The following is a 17711-nucleotide window of genomic DNA, read 5'->3' as shown; positions in this document are numbered from 1 at the left end:
AGTTGTTGTTCCAAGGGCTTTGGGTGCCCTTTGATTGGAGAAGTGACTCCCTGGAAAAAATGCCTGCCAAAGTCTTGCCTCGGTCACACCCCATTTATGGCCTTTTTGCCATTCCCTAAATCCAGCCATGATTGATGTTTTTGCAAGTATGGGGTATTTAACGTGATGTAAAATGTGGTCTTGCCTTTCTTTCTGTTTTATTGTTAAAACGTGTAAAGGAATTGTGTGCTCGGTTGAAATCAGGTTGAAAGAGGTGTCCCGACTTATTTGGGTCAATAACTATAAAATTCAGGATTTTTGCAGTGTGCCAGAGCTTTGATCAGACTTTGTATTAGTCTGAAGAACCCAGAACACAGATTATCCCTCTTCCATCAAATATTTCATCCAAGAACCCAGAACTCCCCTTTATCCCTCACTTTTTCAGCTCCTCCTGGGCTGACTCAAGGATATTTTTATCCAGAGAAGTGCCTGGTTCCCCCCTGCCTAGGAATGAGTCCATCTACGGAGAAGATCAAGCCTAAACCCCATAAACCTTTTGCCTTTGAGATGCAGAGATGAAGAATCCCCTCTCTATAAAGTTGAAATTGCAGAGTGGGGAAGGCAGTAAAGGACAGGTCATGCGGGACAGTAGGACAAACCAGTAATTAGCAAGAGTGAGTTATCTAAAACAACTGACATCCATTAACAAAGTTGGATCTTGAAAGAATCGTGGTTACTAATTGATTAGGAAGTTCTGCACGTGGGTGATTCACGTGCTGGGCACGCTGGGGACGGGTATAAAAGCGTTCAACCGCACACCTTGCCACGATCATTTCTCTTCTCTCACTTCTCTTGTGCTGTAGGTAAGTGAATTCCTGAATTCCTGAATTCCTGAATTCCTGAACTCCTGAACTCCTGAATTCCTTCTCTAACGGAGCCTTTGAGTGTGGTTTTGGGATCAGTCTGACATTCTCCTGGTGGAAACCACCGGATGTGGCACTTGGTGCTCTGGTCTGGTTGCGAAGGTGGGGATTGGTCACAGGTTGGACTCGATGATCTTGGAGGGCTTTTTCAACCTCAGTGACTCTGGGATTGTGAAAATGAATCCATTTGTGGCTGTTCAGCCACTGGGAGATGCAGATCTGGGTGAGATCTAATTACTATTCCATTTTTTTTGAAAGCTCGTTCCCCTTGTGTTCAATACATGAGTTAGGGATGTATTTTAGGTGCTGAGCTATGAGAATTCTTCCTGTCCCTTGAGCCTCTTCATAGCCTTTTCTGCTCATGTTTGATTATGAAACTGATACGAATTTGTGTTTTATTTTCCTGCCCTTCCCTTGCCCTGCAGATCCCCATCCCTGAGCCATGGTTCACTCCCTGAGCCCCTGCACCGACGGCAGCGCCTCCCCCTGCGGCGTGGCTGTGCCCCAGCCCGTGGCCGACACCTGCAACGAGCCCTGTGTCCGGCAGTGCCCCGACTCCACGGTGGTGATTTACCCTCCCCCTGTGGTCGTCACCTTCCCTGGGCCCATCCTCAGCACCTTCCCGCAGCAGAGCGCCGTGGGATCCGCGGGAGTCCCCGAAGTTGGAGCCGGTGTCGGAGCCGCTGTCGGAGCCGGTGTCGGAGGTGGTTTTGGTGCTGCCCGAACCCCTGGAGCTTCCCAAGTTTACGGTGGGGCCAGGTGGAGCCGGGGGTACCCAGTTGGGAGCTGCAGACCCTGCTGCTAAAGCCAAGGAGTGGCGGCTGGAAGATGGTGAGCGGCAGGACGCGGATCCATGGCTGAGCTCCGGGGCACAGCGTTTAGGGAAAGGAGCATTTGGGGCAGCATCGAAAGCATCGGTGGATGTTTGAACGCCTCAAAAATCCATTTCCATCCTTCTCCTACCCTTCCTGATTTTTTTCTCTAAAGCTTTCCTCTCTTTCCAAGCACTCTGTTCTCAAAGCTATGGACTGTTCCTGATTCCTTGGGGGCTTGTAGGGATCTTTGTGGCTTCCCACTGACAGTAGGTTTAGATTAGAGTTTAGGCAGAAATTAGGAGGAAATTCTTTCCTGTGAGGCCCCGGCACAGGTTGCCCAGAGAAGCTGTGGCTGCCTATCCCTGGAAGTGTCCGAGGCCAGGCTGGACAGGACTTAGAGCAGCCTGGGATAGCGGAAGGTTCCCTGCTCATGGCAGGGGTGGAACTGGATCATCTTTAAAATCCCTTCCCACCCAAACCATTCTGTGCTTCTGTGACTGTGGCAATGTCAAGGATCTGGTACGAGATCCACTTTAGATCCATTTTCTAGCACTTTCCATGGTTACTGATGGATAAAAAGGGTTCTGGAGTGCCCCAGCCCCTGCTCTGTTGCTGTGCCGTGTGATCAGGGCTGGGTATCACCACAGGAGAAGCAACCCCACACATTACCTGAGTCACCCTGGACCTAACCACGGCTTGTGGGCAGTTTGTAACCAGTGCTGTGTCTCACCTCTTCTTCCTCATTAAACCAGACATTGCAGCAGGTTTGTTGGCGTGTGGGTGTCTCTGTGTGTTCCCTGTCCTTGTCCCGCTGCACCAACCTGATCCCATCATCAGGATAATGAAATTCCTGAGGACTCTGGCCAAGGTCTATGGGTGCATCTCCTTTGCACAGCCACAGCTGTCCCTTCCTTCCCCACATTTCCAGTCTCTGTGGAGATTTTTGCTCAATACTGGCTTTTCTGGCACCTGCTCCTGGTGTCCTCGGGCTCAGCCTGCCCATCTTGGCAGTGACACAGGATTGGAGAAGCCCTCCAGGATCATTGAGCCCGAGCTATGCCCGATCCCCCTGTGGTCACCCAGACCAATGTCCAGGAATTGACTGGACACCTCCAGGGATGGCCACTCCAACCCTCCCTGGGCAGCCCCTCCCAAGGCCTGGCCGCCCTTTCCAGGAGGGATTTCCCCAAATATCCACCCTGAGCCTCCCCTGGCACAGCTCGAGGCTGTTCCCTCTTGTCCTGCCCCCATTCGCTGGGATAAGATCCCAAATCCCCCCAGGAAGAGCCCCAAATTCCCTCTGGATCCCCCTTTTCTCTGGGATGAGCCCCCCCAGCTCCCTCAGGACTCTCCATTCCCTTCTCCTGCTGCTCCAGCCCCTGAATATCTCTCAGCATAACCTGGACATGATGGTGATGCTCCCTCATGGAAGTGGGGATTTCTTCAGGAATATATTGGTAATAAACCTTTCCCAAGCTCTCCTGGCTGTGTTTGAAACATTATGTAGCATGTGAGCAACAGCACCAGTGGCACTGAGGATTGCAAGGGGACCTGGGGATGTGGGGTTATTCCGGGTAGTCACTCTTTGGGGAATTATTATCCTTACATGGAAGGAAATCAGAGTTTCCCAGGCACCATAATAATGTGTAATAATGTTGGTGAGCCCTGGAGCAGGTGATGAAACCAGATTCTCCCCAACCACATAAACCCTACGAAAGAGAAATCCCCCAAACTTCAAAAGCCAGGGATCTTTGTTGTTGGGAGGATGGAGTGTTTGGGAAGGAGCTGCAGTTTATTGGGGCTTCCCAAGATGCTCTTTTATGGCCTAAGTTCTGCATTTACCACAAATCAGAAATATCAGTGAAATTATGAAATTCTGCCGGTGGGATTTGATAGAACTATTTTGGACACATTTTTATTCATTTGGATATAAAAGCTGCTCATGTGAAATGTCCTTTTGGGGACTAAAGATATCGAGTATCTCACTAAGAAGATTTAATGCCTTTTTAAGATAGAAGCATTTGCTAATAACTCTTAGGTTCATTATTGAGCCTAATTATTGGGGTGAGCGATAATTGTGAGTTAACAATATCCATCTAAATAAGGCGAATTTTGAAATTCTTTTCTCCTGTCGTTTCCAACAAGGCCATTTTTTTTCCTGTTTCATGTCCCACTTCCCCTTCTCCTAAAAGGCTGCACTCTTTAACAAATAATTGGAAAAATTAGTCCAGTTTGGGCAATAACCAGGGGCCCAACTTCTCATTTGGGACAGCTTTCGTCTTCAGGGAGGATCCTCAGCCTTGCAGGGAATCATCGTGCTGGCAGCTCCTGTGGCATCACCCCTGTGGTTGGTTCCCAAGGGAACATTTAAATGGATAATTCCCCAGTAAATACATCCTGCTGGAGGCTGGCAGTCTGGAGTTGGAATGGAATCCCAGGAGTTGGTTTTCTGTTAGTTAAATTACCCGGCTGTTGGCTGTTATGATAATATCGCACTCAGGCCGCAAATTCCTCCCATCATCCAGCTTTTCCTGAGCCTCGGGGCATGAATGAATTCCAGGTTTAGGATCTGAAAGGGGTCTACAAGGAAGCTGGGGAGGAGCTGATGGTCAGGAACTGGAGTGGCAGGACACAGGAGCTGCCAGCACGAAGATTCCCTGCAAGGCTAGACTCCAGATGTTAGGGACTGTCACCACATCTCCACCTCAAAGACTCCTGCCCTGACTCACTTCTCCCACTAGAAGGAAAAACCTTGAGTAACCCTTGACCTTGGGTTTATCCAAATATTTCACCAGAAACAGCCATTGCTTGATTGACTTTTCCCCCACAGACACTCCTGGAGCAAAGCTGGGCTTTGTGCTTGGGCAATAAATCACAAGAATGAGAGATTGAGGGGGAGTCTCGTGGTCATCCAAGGCAGGAGATCGGTGGCATTTGAGGTGAAAGACACCTAAAAGACCAAAGGCAGCCAAGCTGTGACCATCTTCTGGAGGGTTCAGCTCCTCTGCAAACGCAGCAGCCGGTTCTTCAGGGAGTTCCTGTCAGCCCCTGCCCTGTCGCCTCAGGAGACTGAGGAGACCTGATTTAGATTTAGAACACTACAGGTGATTTAGCTTTAGAATATAAGAGATGATTTAGATTTAGAACACTAAAGATGATTCAGATTTAGAACACTAAAGATGATTTAGCTTTAGAATATGACATGATTTAGATTTAGATTTAGAACACTAAAGATGATTCAGATTCAGAACACTAAAGATGATCACGTGGCACAGAACGAGGTGGTTCAACAAGCAGAGCCCAGACAGAACTGCCCAGAGCCCAGTTCCACGTCAAAGACATCAGCCAGAGTCACAAATGTCACTGCAGAAGTGGCTGTGAGGGGGCACCTCTGGGCTGATTTCCCAGGCATAGCCATGGCCACCCCTCCTCTTGCCGTGGTGGCCTCCTGCAGAAGCATTTCCTAATGTTTCCCAGCTCTCAAAGAAAAATAGAGGAAAGGCTCAAGAAAATAATTAAGGGAGGAGGTTGGAGAAGCCATTCAATGGGAAGAAAACCAGGACCAGTCAGCAGAAATGCTGCTCCTCCAGCCCAACATCCATTTCTGTCCATCATGTCATTGATTTCCCCGAAACTCTTTGACCAGGAACCAGCTCCAGGTAGCAGAGATGAGCTCCACAGCTCCATTTCCTTCTCTGGGAAGGGGCAGCCCCAGGCAAGAGTTAGGTCTGGTCTGATTTCCTAGTGGCCCAGTTTGAGAAGGACAGCCCCAGATCGGGATGCCCCAGGAAGAGGCGTCAGGGAGGAGCAGCCACCCAAGCAGAGCAGCCCTTAGAAAATGGCAAAGCTTTTAAGAAAGGTTTTGCAACCCTTCTGCTGTCAGCAGCAAAATGGGCTGGGTTCCCCCAGGAAAACATTAGGAAATGCTGGAGTCTCCCAACACTATAAACTCAGCTTGTCTCCCTTGGATGCCTCTGGCACCCCAAGGCTTTTCCTATCTGCACGGAGAGTGTGGAAGGGCTTGGACAGCCATGCACAGCAGGGCAGATGGAATAAAACCCAGGAAGCCGAAAATTTGCGTAAAATTTGCAGCCCTCCCCAGGGTCCTTTGGCCCAAATTTAATCTCCATCCCTGCCCAAGTTTGCCAGGACGGCATCATTTGTGAGGTCCTTCCCTTATGACTTCCCCCTCTGATCATTCCCGAGGCAGCACCGCTTCCCCCGGGGGACAGGAGCTGCAGATGGTGATTTCCTGCCAGTCCCAGCCCTGTCACCTGCCTTCACCTCCCGTCATCTCTTATATTCTAAAGCTAAATAGTGTTCTAAATCTAAATCAGGGCTCCTCAGTCTCCTGAGGCGACAGGGCAGGGGCTGACAGGAACTCCCTGAAGAACCGGCTGCTGCGTTTGCAGAGGAGCTGAACCCTCCAGAAGATGGTCACAGCTTGGCTGCCTTTGGTCTTTTAGGTGTCTTTCACCTCAAATGCCACCGATCTCCTGCCTTGGATGACCACGAGACTCCCCCTCAATCTCTCATTCTTGTGATTTATTGCCCAAGCACAAAGCCCAGCTTTGCTCCAGGAGTGTCTGTGGGGGAAAAGTCAATCAAGCAATGGCTGTTTCTGGTGAAATATTTGGATAAACCCAAGGTCAAGGGTTACTCAAGGTTTTTCCTTCTAGTGGGAGAAGTGAGTCAGGGCAGGAGTCTTTGAGGTGGAGATGTGGTGACAGTCCCTAACATCTGGAGTCTAGACTGCCCTCTTATTGCAGGGCTCCTTAGGGTGGCTGGGGGTCCTTTTAAAGTGCTGGATGAGCCAAGACAAAAGCAGAGCCAACATTTGATGCTACTAAACAGAGTAATTTTAATGAAAATGAGAAGCAGGGAGGAACAGAAAGAAGAAATTGGCAGAGATACAAAAGGGGCTTTGGCAAGTTCCCTATGGTGAGCGATGTTTTTCCCGGTGGAAATGGTGGAGTGTACCAGACCAAACGTGTTTCTTCACCGTGTTCGGTGTCAGGTGAGGCGCAGCAAGGACACAGAACAGGAGCTGCTCTGCTAAAAGTCACCTTTGGTCAGAGTGGAGCAAAGTGGACTTTGTTGCAGAAATTCCCACTACTGTGGCAACACAAAGTGGCTGCGAATGAACTTAAAAAGCTCTTTCCTCACACCCAAAAGTCTCTCTCTACTCCACCAAAGTGCTCTAAAGGTGCCTCAGCCCTTTCAGAGTGACAGCTGGAGAGACAGGAGATCCCACAGAGGGTTACATTTGGAGTATCCTACACCACCGGGCACCCACACATCCCCCAGAGTCAGAGGCGTGAGCGCTCGTCTTTTCTCAGCACCGTAACCTAAACCATGAATCCAAGTCCTGCATTTCATGCCTTGGGCGCTAATTCTGCTGGGAACAGCTCAGATGGTTCTGTTCACAAACTGAACGGAGAAGGGGAGACTTAATCCGCAGTTTCCAAAGTGACCCAGGAGCCCAGAGAGCCCCTCAAGCTCCCCAGAGAGCCTCCCAACAATTGAGGTTTGCACAGACGCTCCCACAGAGGCTTCCAGAGGACTTCACGAAGCTCCCGATGTTCCTGAAGCCGGCGGGGGGGACGTCTTGGCACTGGTCCCAGTAGAAGCTGAAAGGGTGCCCAGACCAGAAGCCGCAGAAGCCGTCGTTGCTGACTTGGGTGCAGCACCCAAGACTTGCCAGCGGTCCTTGAAGGAAGTCATCCTTTGTTGATTTGGAGAGCCTGGAACACACACCCAGAAACAAATTTTATGGGCTGCTGAGGGCAGAGCAAAGGCTCCGACTTGGTGCCTCCTGCGCATCGGTTTCAGCCTCTTAATTAACTCATTTATTTTGCTAATCTCCTGAATCTCAAAAAAGAGTTGTTGTTTTTTTTGCCCATCAACTTTTGGAAACTGCTGACTAAATGTGGTGCATTAGGGTTTTGCCAGCTGAGAGCTGAGCTTTCCTGCCCCAGAAATCAGAGAAATGTAATAAATGAGAGAAAAATATAAAAAATATAACCCAGCACTGAAAATGACTTTTGACTACAAAATTGCGGTAGCAAATTTCCAGTTTTCAGCACTTTAAAGCCTAATATTAAACAAGCACAGGAAAGAGGAGCAAAAAGCTTTGAGCGGAGGAATTCCTTGAGATGGCAGGGAATTTTGCATTTGGGATTGACTCTAAAATGACAAGAAATTTCTTACAGAATGTCTGTACCTGTACACAGACACAGGTTACATATAAATATACTCATATATATAAAAATATATATATATATATGAATAATATAAATGATAATATATATTTTATGTATATTATATTTATATACATAAATACAATACATATATTATATATATTTATATATAAATATAATATATATTCATATAAATATTTACAGACACAGCAGTACCTATCAAATAAACAAAGAAACAGCATGTATCTTATATATATTCATATTCATATTCATATTCGTTGTATGTATTTATACAGAAATATTTGGGCAAACATACACACATGAGAGTAGAGTCAGTATTGCCTTACCTGCTCTGCCAAGAGGCAAAGTTGGGAGGAAAAGCCGAGAGGAGCGAATGATTTTTCGGAGTGGGGGTCTGTTTTTACACCTTCTCAAACTCGGGAATTATCCAAACGTCATCCGACTTCATTCTTCCAGCTGGCGTCACTGGAGCCAACCATTTTCATATTTTCCACATTTGGCATCGTGGCACCAACGTCAACCCCTTATAATTTCTTTAATCTTAAAAGAAGGACACGTTTCTGGGGAAATTGCCTGGAATTCCTTGCGGCTGGATGGGGAGATGTTTATTTGGGGAGGTGTTTATTTGGGGAGATGTTTATTTGGGGAGATGTTTATTTGGGGAGATGTTCAGACCATCAGGAGTTTCGCGGTTGCCTCGTGGGTGCTCCGTTGGCTTGGTTTTGGCGCCTGTGGTGCCGCTCGTGGAGGACTGAGGGAAGAGGTTTTGCTTTGCTGTGCCGAAGGTTGAGGAGCCTCTACTGAGCATTGCCACGACCTGCCCAAGCTTCCCGGTGATCCTGGTGGGGCTTTCCCGCCGGATTTGTATCCCAGGTTCTCCAGCAACAACCCAAAGACGTTTTCCAACCGCCTTGTGGGCGTTGCCCAGTATTCCTTCCTCTTTTAAGTGATTTTTTGGGATACTTTTTGACTTTCATCAAAGTTTCAGCATTACCTTAATAGGGGTCAGGAACCAGAGACCTTGAGGAGTGACCATATTATTGGATCTGGAGGCCTCTTTTGGTGTCAAACTATTAATATTTAAATCCTGCAATACTTTGCAAACTGAAATCATTAATGAGTGTTTACGAAGTGCTTTGGTATGCAAAATTCAGATGAAGCCTCTGCATCCTGTTTGCTCGTTATTACACTTATTTTATATTCAAATTAATGCCAGAAATTAGGTGAAGGTCACCCAAGGAGTTCTGCCCTAACCTCCAGCGTTCCTCACTATCGTCATGTCTACACATGGTGATACTTTGTGGAAAACGTACCAACAGGGTTCTTTTGGTGTTCATGTAATGCTCTTTTAGTGCTAATCCTGATCATTTCTTTATTGCCAGATCAAGTTCAGCCTTGAATTCTCCACTTTGCTCTGCTGAACTTGGGTCAAACCCTCCAGTGAACAGCACTGCAAAAAATGCGGTTGTAGTTTTGTTAAAAACATTCTTCCTGCTCCTGCAGCAGCATGGCTTTGATTCAGGAGTACTTTGGAGGAATGGAATTAAGATTTATTTATAGTTCTGGTCCTTTTTCTGAAGTTGATGAGGTTTAACATAAAATCCCTATGTTTACATTTCCTTTAAATAAAACCCCATGGTGCATCTTTCTACTGAACACAAATATTTTCAAGCATGTGGAAAATTTTTCCTTTTTTACTGAAAACTCCTCTCTCTCCAATGACTTGGAGAAATTAGAAATGGCTTTTATATTACGCCAAAATAAACTTCGGATTTGACAACAGAGACAATAAAATGGTATCAGGAATGTTGTTGGCCCAGAAAATGTGAAGATGAAAGAAGCCTGTAATATGTGGGACATACGGGAGGCTGGGAACACACTAATAAACCCAAACAATGAGGAAGATTATATTAATTGAAGATATGACGTGTACAGGCAAATTTGTTTCCCAGCTAATACGGCTCCAAACCTTTTGAATCCACAGGGCGTCTGAGATAAGCCAGGAGGGAAAGCTGGAGTATAAAAAGGGCTCGGAGCTCAAAGCTCCTCATCAGCTCTCCTGCCTCTTCCTCCCGGTGAACTCGGTAAGCTTTTCCTCCTTTCCTCCTCTGGACTGGGAATTTTCCTTCCAGAATTTTTTGTAGGACTGTGGCTCCTCTGAACTGTCAGGTTTCTCTGTTCCTTTTATCTGGGCTTGCTGGGTTCGAGTTTTAAAGCTGCAAGTGGAACTTTCCTGGTCCTGTTGGTACCTGGATTCCCTCATAAGGGATTTTTAGGACAGCAGAGGTAGGAAAGGGTTTCCCCACCATGACTCTTGGTGGATTTTTCCTTAAATCTTCTGTTTTAAGGGGGATTTCAGGTCTGTTTGGCAGCACAGATGTTCTCATGTGTGTTCACGCTCCATGATTTCTTCTGTGGGCTCTCAGCATTTCCAGGTGCAAATTAAAATGGGTGGAAAGCACTGAAATGGGGCTTGCAGCGATGGACCCAAAAACTGAAGGGTGTTATCACAGTAGAACTTTGGAAATACTTTCCTGATGGAGTTGGGAATGCAGAGCTCCATGAAAAGCTGATATCCTAAAAGAAAATTAGGGTTCCTAACCAGGTTCTCTCAGAAAAGACCCTAAGGCAGCATCAAGGTTTTGATCTGTGGCTGCTGATTCCGTAGTCAGGGGCTCCTCCAATCCCAGGAGTACAGAAATACTTTAATATGATTATATTAAATCTATATGAACATAGAATAGAAAATAATTTAAAGACAGTGGGTAAATGAGCAGATTATACAAACGGGGTGTAATGAGGAGCTGAGGTCATAATTTCGCCTCTGCTCTTGGTGTCACAGGACCAGCGAAGAAGTTCTGGGCTCTGACGTTGTCGCTACTCCTTTGGAGTATTTACCACTCTTCCTTTCCTCCCCGTTGCAGGTTTTACCTCCATCTCCCAAAGATGACTTTCCTCCAAGGCCAGTGTGAGGATGACTGCTACTCCTCCTGCAACTACGGGAGCCTCTATGGCTACCGGGGCTATGACTGCGGGAGCCCCTGCAGCTACCGGGGCTACGGGGGCCTCTACAGCTCCCGTGGCCTCTACGGCTTTGGGGACCGCTATGGCTACGGCGGCTTGTATGGCTACCGCAGCCTCTACGGGTCCGGGGACTGCTACGGCTCTGGCGGGCTCTACGGCGGCTATAGGGGCTTCTACGGCTCTGGGGACTGCTACGGATACCCCGGGTTTTACTCCGGCCGCTACGGGTACCCCTTTGGCTCCCGCTACGGCCAAAGGTTCGGCTACGGGGGGTGCTACACCTGCTAAAGCCGGGGGGAGCGACCCCGAAACGCAGACGGGGTTTGGCAGGCGTGGATTGCTGGAGAGTCTGGCAGCAGAGCCCCTTGGTGTGCAGAGCCCACTTGGGGACAAGAGCCACCCCTGGGGTGCTCCGAGTGCTCTGCGCTGCTGCTGAAGGGCTGGCGATGATTTGTCTTCATGCCACTCATGCTGCCTCAGCCCCAACTCTCCTCTTGACCCAGATCTTCTCCTCAGTTCTCCAAGCAAACCAATCTCCATGGTTTCGGCAATGCTGTACAAAACGTTCCCTCTGACTGGATGGTGCGGGCAGGGTGTCGTGTGACTTTGGGAATGTGGTCTTTCCATTCTGTATCCCTTTCGAATTATATCTGCCTTGCATTCCTATTAAAGACTTTTTCTGCATCAATTCAGCATTTCTGGGTTTATTTGTCACCTGTGTTTCTCGAGCAGCTTGAAATCTTTGGTGTGCAACATTCTCAGGAAGCCTCAGCATCCTGTTTGCTCTTTAGTATGCGTGTTTTAAATTCAAATTAACGCCAGAAATTAGGTGGAGGTCACACAAATATCTTGAAATCCTTCACAGCAAAAGGATTGGGTGACAAAATTATGAACTCTGCAAGATTAAGGACTGGAGATGTCAAGGGTAACGCTGGAGAGGTTGGACCTCAGTCCTGTGACTGCTCTTTCCAGGAGAAATTTTCCCAAACATCCAACCTGAACCTCCCCAGCACAGCTCGAGGCCGTTCCCTCTCATCCTATCCCTGTTCCCTGGGATAAGATGCCAAATCCCCCCTGGCTGCCCCCAGGAAGAGCTAGAAATTCCCCCCTGGAGCTTCTTTCCTGCAGACTGAGCCCCCCCAGCTCCCTCAGGATTCTCCAGACCCTTCTCCTGCTGCTCCATTCCCATCCTGGACATGCTCCATCCCCTCAATGTCCCCCTTGCCATGAGGGGCCCAGAGCCGCACATGGATTTGAGGAAAGTCCCTTCAGAATTCCACAGCTCCCAGAATATCCACGTAAACCAAGGACAGAGGCAAGAAAACAACTGGATCACCAGAGTTTTTTAAATGCAGGAAGTATTTAATAGAATAAGAAAAAGAGCTGGCAGAGATACAGAAAGATTATAGTTTTGGGATCCTGGATGCAGCGCCGGGAGATGAGTCACTGCACTCCAGAACACGTTGAAGCCATGTTGTTCATCCTTCAGGTCCTCGTAAATCCAGATCAAAGGCGAGACAGTTGTAAATCTTCCTTACCCAGGGCTGCAGCACCCTGCTGGAAGCGCTTATTGAAAATGCAGATGACTCCAAATCTGATTTCACAGAGGTCCTTCAGCCCCATTGCAGCAACCCTGAGAAGTTCCACATAAATTGCAGATCATCCCTCCCGCTGCCGAAGGGGCTGTGGGAGGCTTTCAATGCAGAATATCAGGAGCGTGGAGAAAGACAGGAAGGAGCAGACAGAGAGAACAGCAAAAGCAGAAATTCCAAGAGGTTTTAGAGCACAGCAAAGCCCCCATTTGTAGTAACTTCATCCTGGGGGCTCAGCACTTGTGCAAACAGCAGCCGTGGACTCAGCCATTGGTCTTCAGTTGGTGCAGATCCGGTTGTGGGCATTTTTCCATGGGATTAGCAGCAGCAGGGGTAGCAGCAGGAGTAGGAGCAGCACGAGGGGTAGTAGTAGCGCGTGGTGCAGGTCCTGTAGTTGCAGCAGGTGCCGTAGGAGCGGCGGTAGCTGCTCAGGGAGTAGCAGGGGCTGCAGCAGCTGTAGGTCCGGTAGCAGGGGGAGCAGCACAGGGTGTAGCAGGGGGAGTAGCAGCAGTAGGACATCTTGGGATGGAGGGGTGGAGGGGTGGAGGCAAACCTGGAGTAGAGTGGGAGAAAAAGGGTGAGCTCAGTTTGTAGGAGCAGAGTTGTGATGTAAGTGAGGTGGGCTTGGGTGGAAATGTTGAGGGAATCCCTTGGGTTTGGGGGTGATTTTCATGTGACAGATTCCCAGAATCCCAGAACCCCAGAATCCCAGGATCGCTGAGGTTGGAAAAGACCTCCAAGATTGAGTCCAACCTGCACCCAGTCCCCACCTTATCACCCAGCCCAGAGCACTGAGTGCCACGTCCAGGAATTCCTTGGACACCTCCAGGGATGGGGACTCTAAACCTCCCTTCCAAACCCTGAGAACCCTTTCCAAGAAAAAAAATCTTCCCGAAGAAGGAATCTGTGGGTGTTTGCTGCCCAGCCTCTGAGCACGGGCAGCTGAGGTAAATCCCAGCTCAGGGTAGGGGCGTGAAAGAGTCCCGGTGTCTGAGTCGAATCCCTCACAGCATTTTCTGGAGTTCTTAGAAGTGCTCACGCACAACTCAAGGAGTTCATTAAGTCTCCAGCCTCTCTGTCTGCTTTTAATCTTGGCACATAAACGATTCCGTTTCCTGGGCAATTCCGGCTTTGTTAGAGCCAGTTCTAGCAAGGACACTCTGCTGGGCAGTGAAGGTTAAAATCCTGCAGCTCAGAGCTTCCCCGGGGACTCCAGAGGGACAAAAACAATTCCTGGGACTTTTCCATATTCCCCGTTGCAACACCCTGCCACAAAAAGTCATTTCCTCCTTGCACAATGATTCTGCCCAGGCCTGAAAATTCCAGGTGTCACCATGGGAAAAAAAGAAACCCAGAACTTCAAACTGGGCTTCCCATGTCTCCAAGGAATGGGAATGTTCCCGCATCTGTGCCCCCCGGATTAAAAGCAACCGGGAGAAAACACCTGTGAGCAAAGGATTTCCCCCCAGGTTCAAGGATTCTCCGCGAGAACAGGATCTGGACTTACCGAGATCAGTGGGAAGAGCAAACCCAGAGGAGCTGTGTGAGGAGCGCTGGGGTTGGGAGCATTTTTATATTCCCATGGTGGAAGTCGGAGCAGTTCTCCGTGAGCTTCCCTTCGTCACGGGGCAAATTTGGGAAGTACATCAGCAGCCCAATTGCTATAATTGTTTTCCTCTGAATTTAGGGCAATTTTGGAATTCCTGGGGCTGGGCACTGTGATTACAGCCTGGGAGATTCTTTCATCTTGAGACTTTCCAGGACAAAAGGATTTCTGGGAAAGCACCCCAAGGACAGCTGGGAATGGGACTGGAGGCTACACAGAACAGCTCCGGCCACAATTCCTGGTGAGCTGGGAGTCCATGGATTGGTTCTTTACCTTGTGGGCCCACAAGGGAGGTGGACACTGCACATTTTGGGGTGACGTAAAACACCGGGGGAGCGGAAGAGAATTACCCTGAGTGCTCCAGGATTTCCGTCACAATTAATGACAGGCATTCCATTGATTCTTTTAGGTTCTTCTCCTGCCTATAATTTGTCCTCGAAGAGGTGCAGGCCAAGGCACGGGATCAATTAAAGCAGCATCTGAGAAATGTGGTTAATTTTTATGGTGTGGGTTTTTTTTTTTCTTTTTTTTTCCAGAGGAAATTATTGGAAAAACTCACTTGCGTCAGTGTCTTGTGATAGCATCCACGTGTCCGATATTTATAGGATTTATATATGGGATACCTGGGCATGAGCTGGCCGTGTGAGCTCAGCCCAGAATCCATCCCTGTGCCGGGCTGCATCCAAAGGAACGTGGGCAGGAGGGTGAGGAAGAGGATTCTCTCCCTCTGCTCTCTCTGGTGAGATCCCACCAGGAATATTGGGTCCAGTTCTGGTGTCCCCAATGTTACAGGGACGTGGAATTGTTGGAGCAACTCCAGAGGAGCCACGAGGTTGATAAAGGGACTGGAGCCCCTTCCCTGTGGATCCAGGCTGGGAGAGCTGGGAATGTTCAGCCTGTGGAGACCTCAGAGCCTCTCCCAGGACCTACAGGGGCTCCAGGAAAGCTGGAGAGGGACTTTTCCTCAGGACCTGCAGGAACAGGACGCAGGGAATGGGGTCAGAGTGACAGAGGGGGAATTTCGGTTGGATTTTGGGAAGGACTTGTTCCCTGTGAGGGCGGGGAGGCCCTGGAACAGGTAATTCCATGGATTCCCCATCCCTGGAAGCATCCAAGGCCAGGTTGGATGGTGCTTGGAGCAGCCTGGGACAGTGGGAGGTGTCCCTGCCCATGGCAGGGGCTGGAATCAGGAGATCTTTAAGGTCCTTCCATGATTCCACATCTATAATAACGAGCCAAGGATTTTTTGTCTTAAAAAACTTTCGGGGTCCTCCTCAGCTTTAGTGACAAAATCCAGGTCTCAGAATGGACAGGGGAATTCACAGGAGGTAAAATGATAAAATGATTTTGCTGAGCAGCCTCTGCCTTTGACGGGCTGGAGAACACAAAGGGTTGGACATTCCCCCTCGGGAGGGATTTTCCTGAGGCAGGGAAGCAGGAATCACTCCCTGATCTGCTGTCGAGGCATTTTCCAGTGAGGTGCACCTGGATCTCCGTCACTCTGCTCCAGGGAATGTCAGGAATTAATTTAAATAAAGAAAAAACCTTCCTTAGCCCCGGGGCTCCCTTCGCCGTTCTGGTTGGGTTACACGAGGCGCCTTTCAGCAACAAACCGGGAGGATTTAAATAACCCAGACGTTGCCAAAGGAGCTTTTAATGACTGTTTGGGGAGGACATTGATACCATAAATTCTGTTGAGGCTCAGCACTTCCCCAATGTCTGTTATTATCCTCATTTAATATGCAAATGAGGCTTGGCTCACTGCAGGGAAGGTCATACAGGGAGGTATTTGCTGAATTTTAAAAAAGCCTCTTGATTTGTGCTGAGAAGCCATAGGTGAGGCTGAAAATCAGCATTAATGAGATGTGTTGTACAGTTTTATAATTTTAACTCCTATTAATTCCCTTCTCCATTCTGGATTCCATCACTAAAGCTGAGGAGGAGACAAAAAGTTTTTTAAGACAAAAAAAAAGGTGTTTTTTTTTTATATTGTCGGGTTGAGTTGAGAACAGATTAATGATCCCTGATGGCGAGGAAACCAATTATTTTAATTGAAGTTCTGACGTGGCCAAATAAATTTAATTTTGTTGCTGTTTACATTGGTCAGATCATGTCTGAGTGACCAAAGCACCTCCCAAAGAGCTGAGGGACACTGAAAGGCCAGGAATTGTCCTGGGAAGTTCAGTAAGTGCAGGACTTTTTCCAAAGTTCCTTCCCTGCTCCAAATTAATGCAAAATTTGGATGTCCCAAATCCTGAAAATCCAAAATGGAGTTGGAGAAATGGGAACTCACTTCTGTGCCTACAAACACAGGGAAGAACTCAAGACAGGGTTCGGTCATTAGGTGGAAATCTAATTTATAGAACCTCTTATTAATTAGAGAAACATGGAGTCAAATTCCCAGGGAATAATAAATTGAGGCGATTAATGAAGTGCTCTGATTTATGGGAACAGGTTAAAACCTGTTCATCCCCAGGAAACTTCAGTGCTTTTCACCATCTTCATTTGCTAAAGAATTTTTTTCTATTTTATTCCTTCATTTAATGCATTTTTCCAGCTGTTCTGGGCTGGCATTTAGGCCAGAGCAAACACAAATATTTCAAAATTTTGTGTTAAAAAGTACTTCTAAAAAATTTACCAAAATGTGTTTTTTCTCTCCAGATTTTGTCTTTAACTATTTTGGCTTTAACTTTTTATGTCCTTAACTTTAACTCTGTTTTGTCTTTAACTTTTTTGTCCTTAACTTTAACCCTATTTTGTCTTTAACTTTTCTTTTATCAGTGCAGAGGCATTTCATCTTCTATCCTGTCAGTAATAAGATTATGCAGAAATCAAACAATTCTAACTGCTCGCAAATAGGGAATATTTGTGTTTGTGCGTGCACATAAAAATCACTTAATTACTAAATTTCTTGAGCTATGATCCACTTTTCCCTATTTTTTTCTGAAACCCTGCTGTGACTGAAATCAGCACCTCTTTTAAACGTTTTTTCCTGTGTGTCGAGTAAATAGTTAGCGAAGCCCAACAGAATATTAAAAAGAACATTAAAATATAACCGAAGGCAGCAGCGTGATGCAAGAGATCTTTTAATGAGACTACGAAGAAGTTACAGCTTGGAGTAGCACAGGAGTAGCCAGAGGTTCACATGATCGTACACCGAGGAGTTGCTGCACCTCACAGCAGAGGTTTGGCGAGTAAAGCTGGTGTTGGAGGCTCTCGCACCTCCTGCTGTGAAGTTACACCTCAGAACACACAATTTCATCCCCAAAGACTGAGAAGGAACAACGAGAAAAGTGAATTATTCAGAGTAACTCAGCAGGCGTTGAGGAGATCCCAAACCCTCAGGACCCGTCCGCAGCTGCCGTCAGCGGAGTTGAGCGAGAGCAAAACTCATCGCGGGGCCTTGTACACGGATTTTGGGGGTTTTTCCTGCCCGGCGCTGGGTTTAGCACTGGTAGCAGGGGTAGCAGCTGCCGTAGGAGTATCTCTGGAAGTAGCGGGTGGAGTAGGGGGAGCAGTAGCGCGGGCTGTAGGAGGGGCAGCAGTCGCGG

General features: G+C 47.9%; 3 protein-coding genes and 1 long non-coding RNA gene across 4 annotated transcripts in view; 2 read left to right on the top strand and 2 right to left on the bottom strand.

Annotated features, from left to right (window-relative positions):
* Positions 1-762: 762 nt before the first annotated feature.
* On the top strand, positions 763-2005 carry LOC103619605 (claw keratin). Its single transcript, XM_008638156.2, has 2 exons — positions 763-842; positions 1328-2005. Exon 2 carries the CDS (start codon positions 1345-1347, stop codon positions 1705-1707), a length of 363 nt encoding a protein of 120 aa, XP_008636378.1. The 5' UTR covers positions 763-842; positions 1328-1344; the 3' UTR covers positions 1708-2005.
* A 4553-nt stretch (positions 2006-6558) lies between these two features.
* Positions 6559-9863, bottom strand: LOC108448121. The gene is made up of 2 exons (XR_001863903.1): positions 8265-9863; positions 6559-7461 (listed from the first exon to the last, which is right to left on the bottom strand). It is a non-coding gene; the product is annotated as an uncharacterized LOC108448121 (long non-coding RNA).
* Positions 9864-9936: 73 nt separating this feature from the next.
* Positions 9937-11650, top strand: LOC103619604 (keratin-associated protein 6-1-like). Its single transcript, XM_017740077.1, has 2 exons — positions 9937-10022; positions 10863-11650. The coding sequence occupies exon 2, from the start codon at positions 10885-10887 to the stop codon at positions 11248-11250; it is 366 nt and encodes a 121-aa protein (XP_017595566.1). The 5' UTR covers positions 9937-10022; positions 10863-10884; the 3' UTR covers positions 11251-11650.
* Positions 11651-17228: 5578 nt separating this feature from the next.
* The window catches only part of LOC103619603, a 1474-nt gene continuing 991 nt past the window's right edge, over positions 17229-17711 (bottom strand). Inside the window, exon 3 of the mRNA XM_017740043.1 lies at positions 17229-17710. Coding sequence (XP_017595532.1) covers positions 17606-17710 — 105 coding nt within the window. The 3' untranslated portion in view covers positions 17229-17605. The remainder of the gene's footprint in view (position 17711) is intronic.

Source organism: Corvus brachyrhynchos, unplaced genomic scaffold (assembly GCF_000691975.1).
Source record: "Corvus brachyrhynchos isolate BGI_N302 unplaced genomic scaffold, ASM69197v1 scaffold787, whole genome shotgun sequence".
In the NCBI taxonomy this organism is placed as follows: domain Eukaryota; kingdom Metazoa; phylum Chordata; class Aves; order Passeriformes; family Corvidae; genus Corvus; species Corvus brachyrhynchos.
This window is presented reverse-complemented; position numbering and strand designations above follow the sequence as displayed.

Coding starts and splice junctions, on each gene's coding strand:
- LOC103619605 (XM_008638156.2), top strand. CDS start 1,345: ATGGTTCACTCCCTGAGCCCCTGCACCGACGGCAGCGCCTCCCCCTGC.
- LOC103619604 (XM_017740077.1), top strand. CDS start 10,885: ATGACTTTCCTCCAAGGCCAGTGTGAGGATGACTGCTACTCCTCCTGC.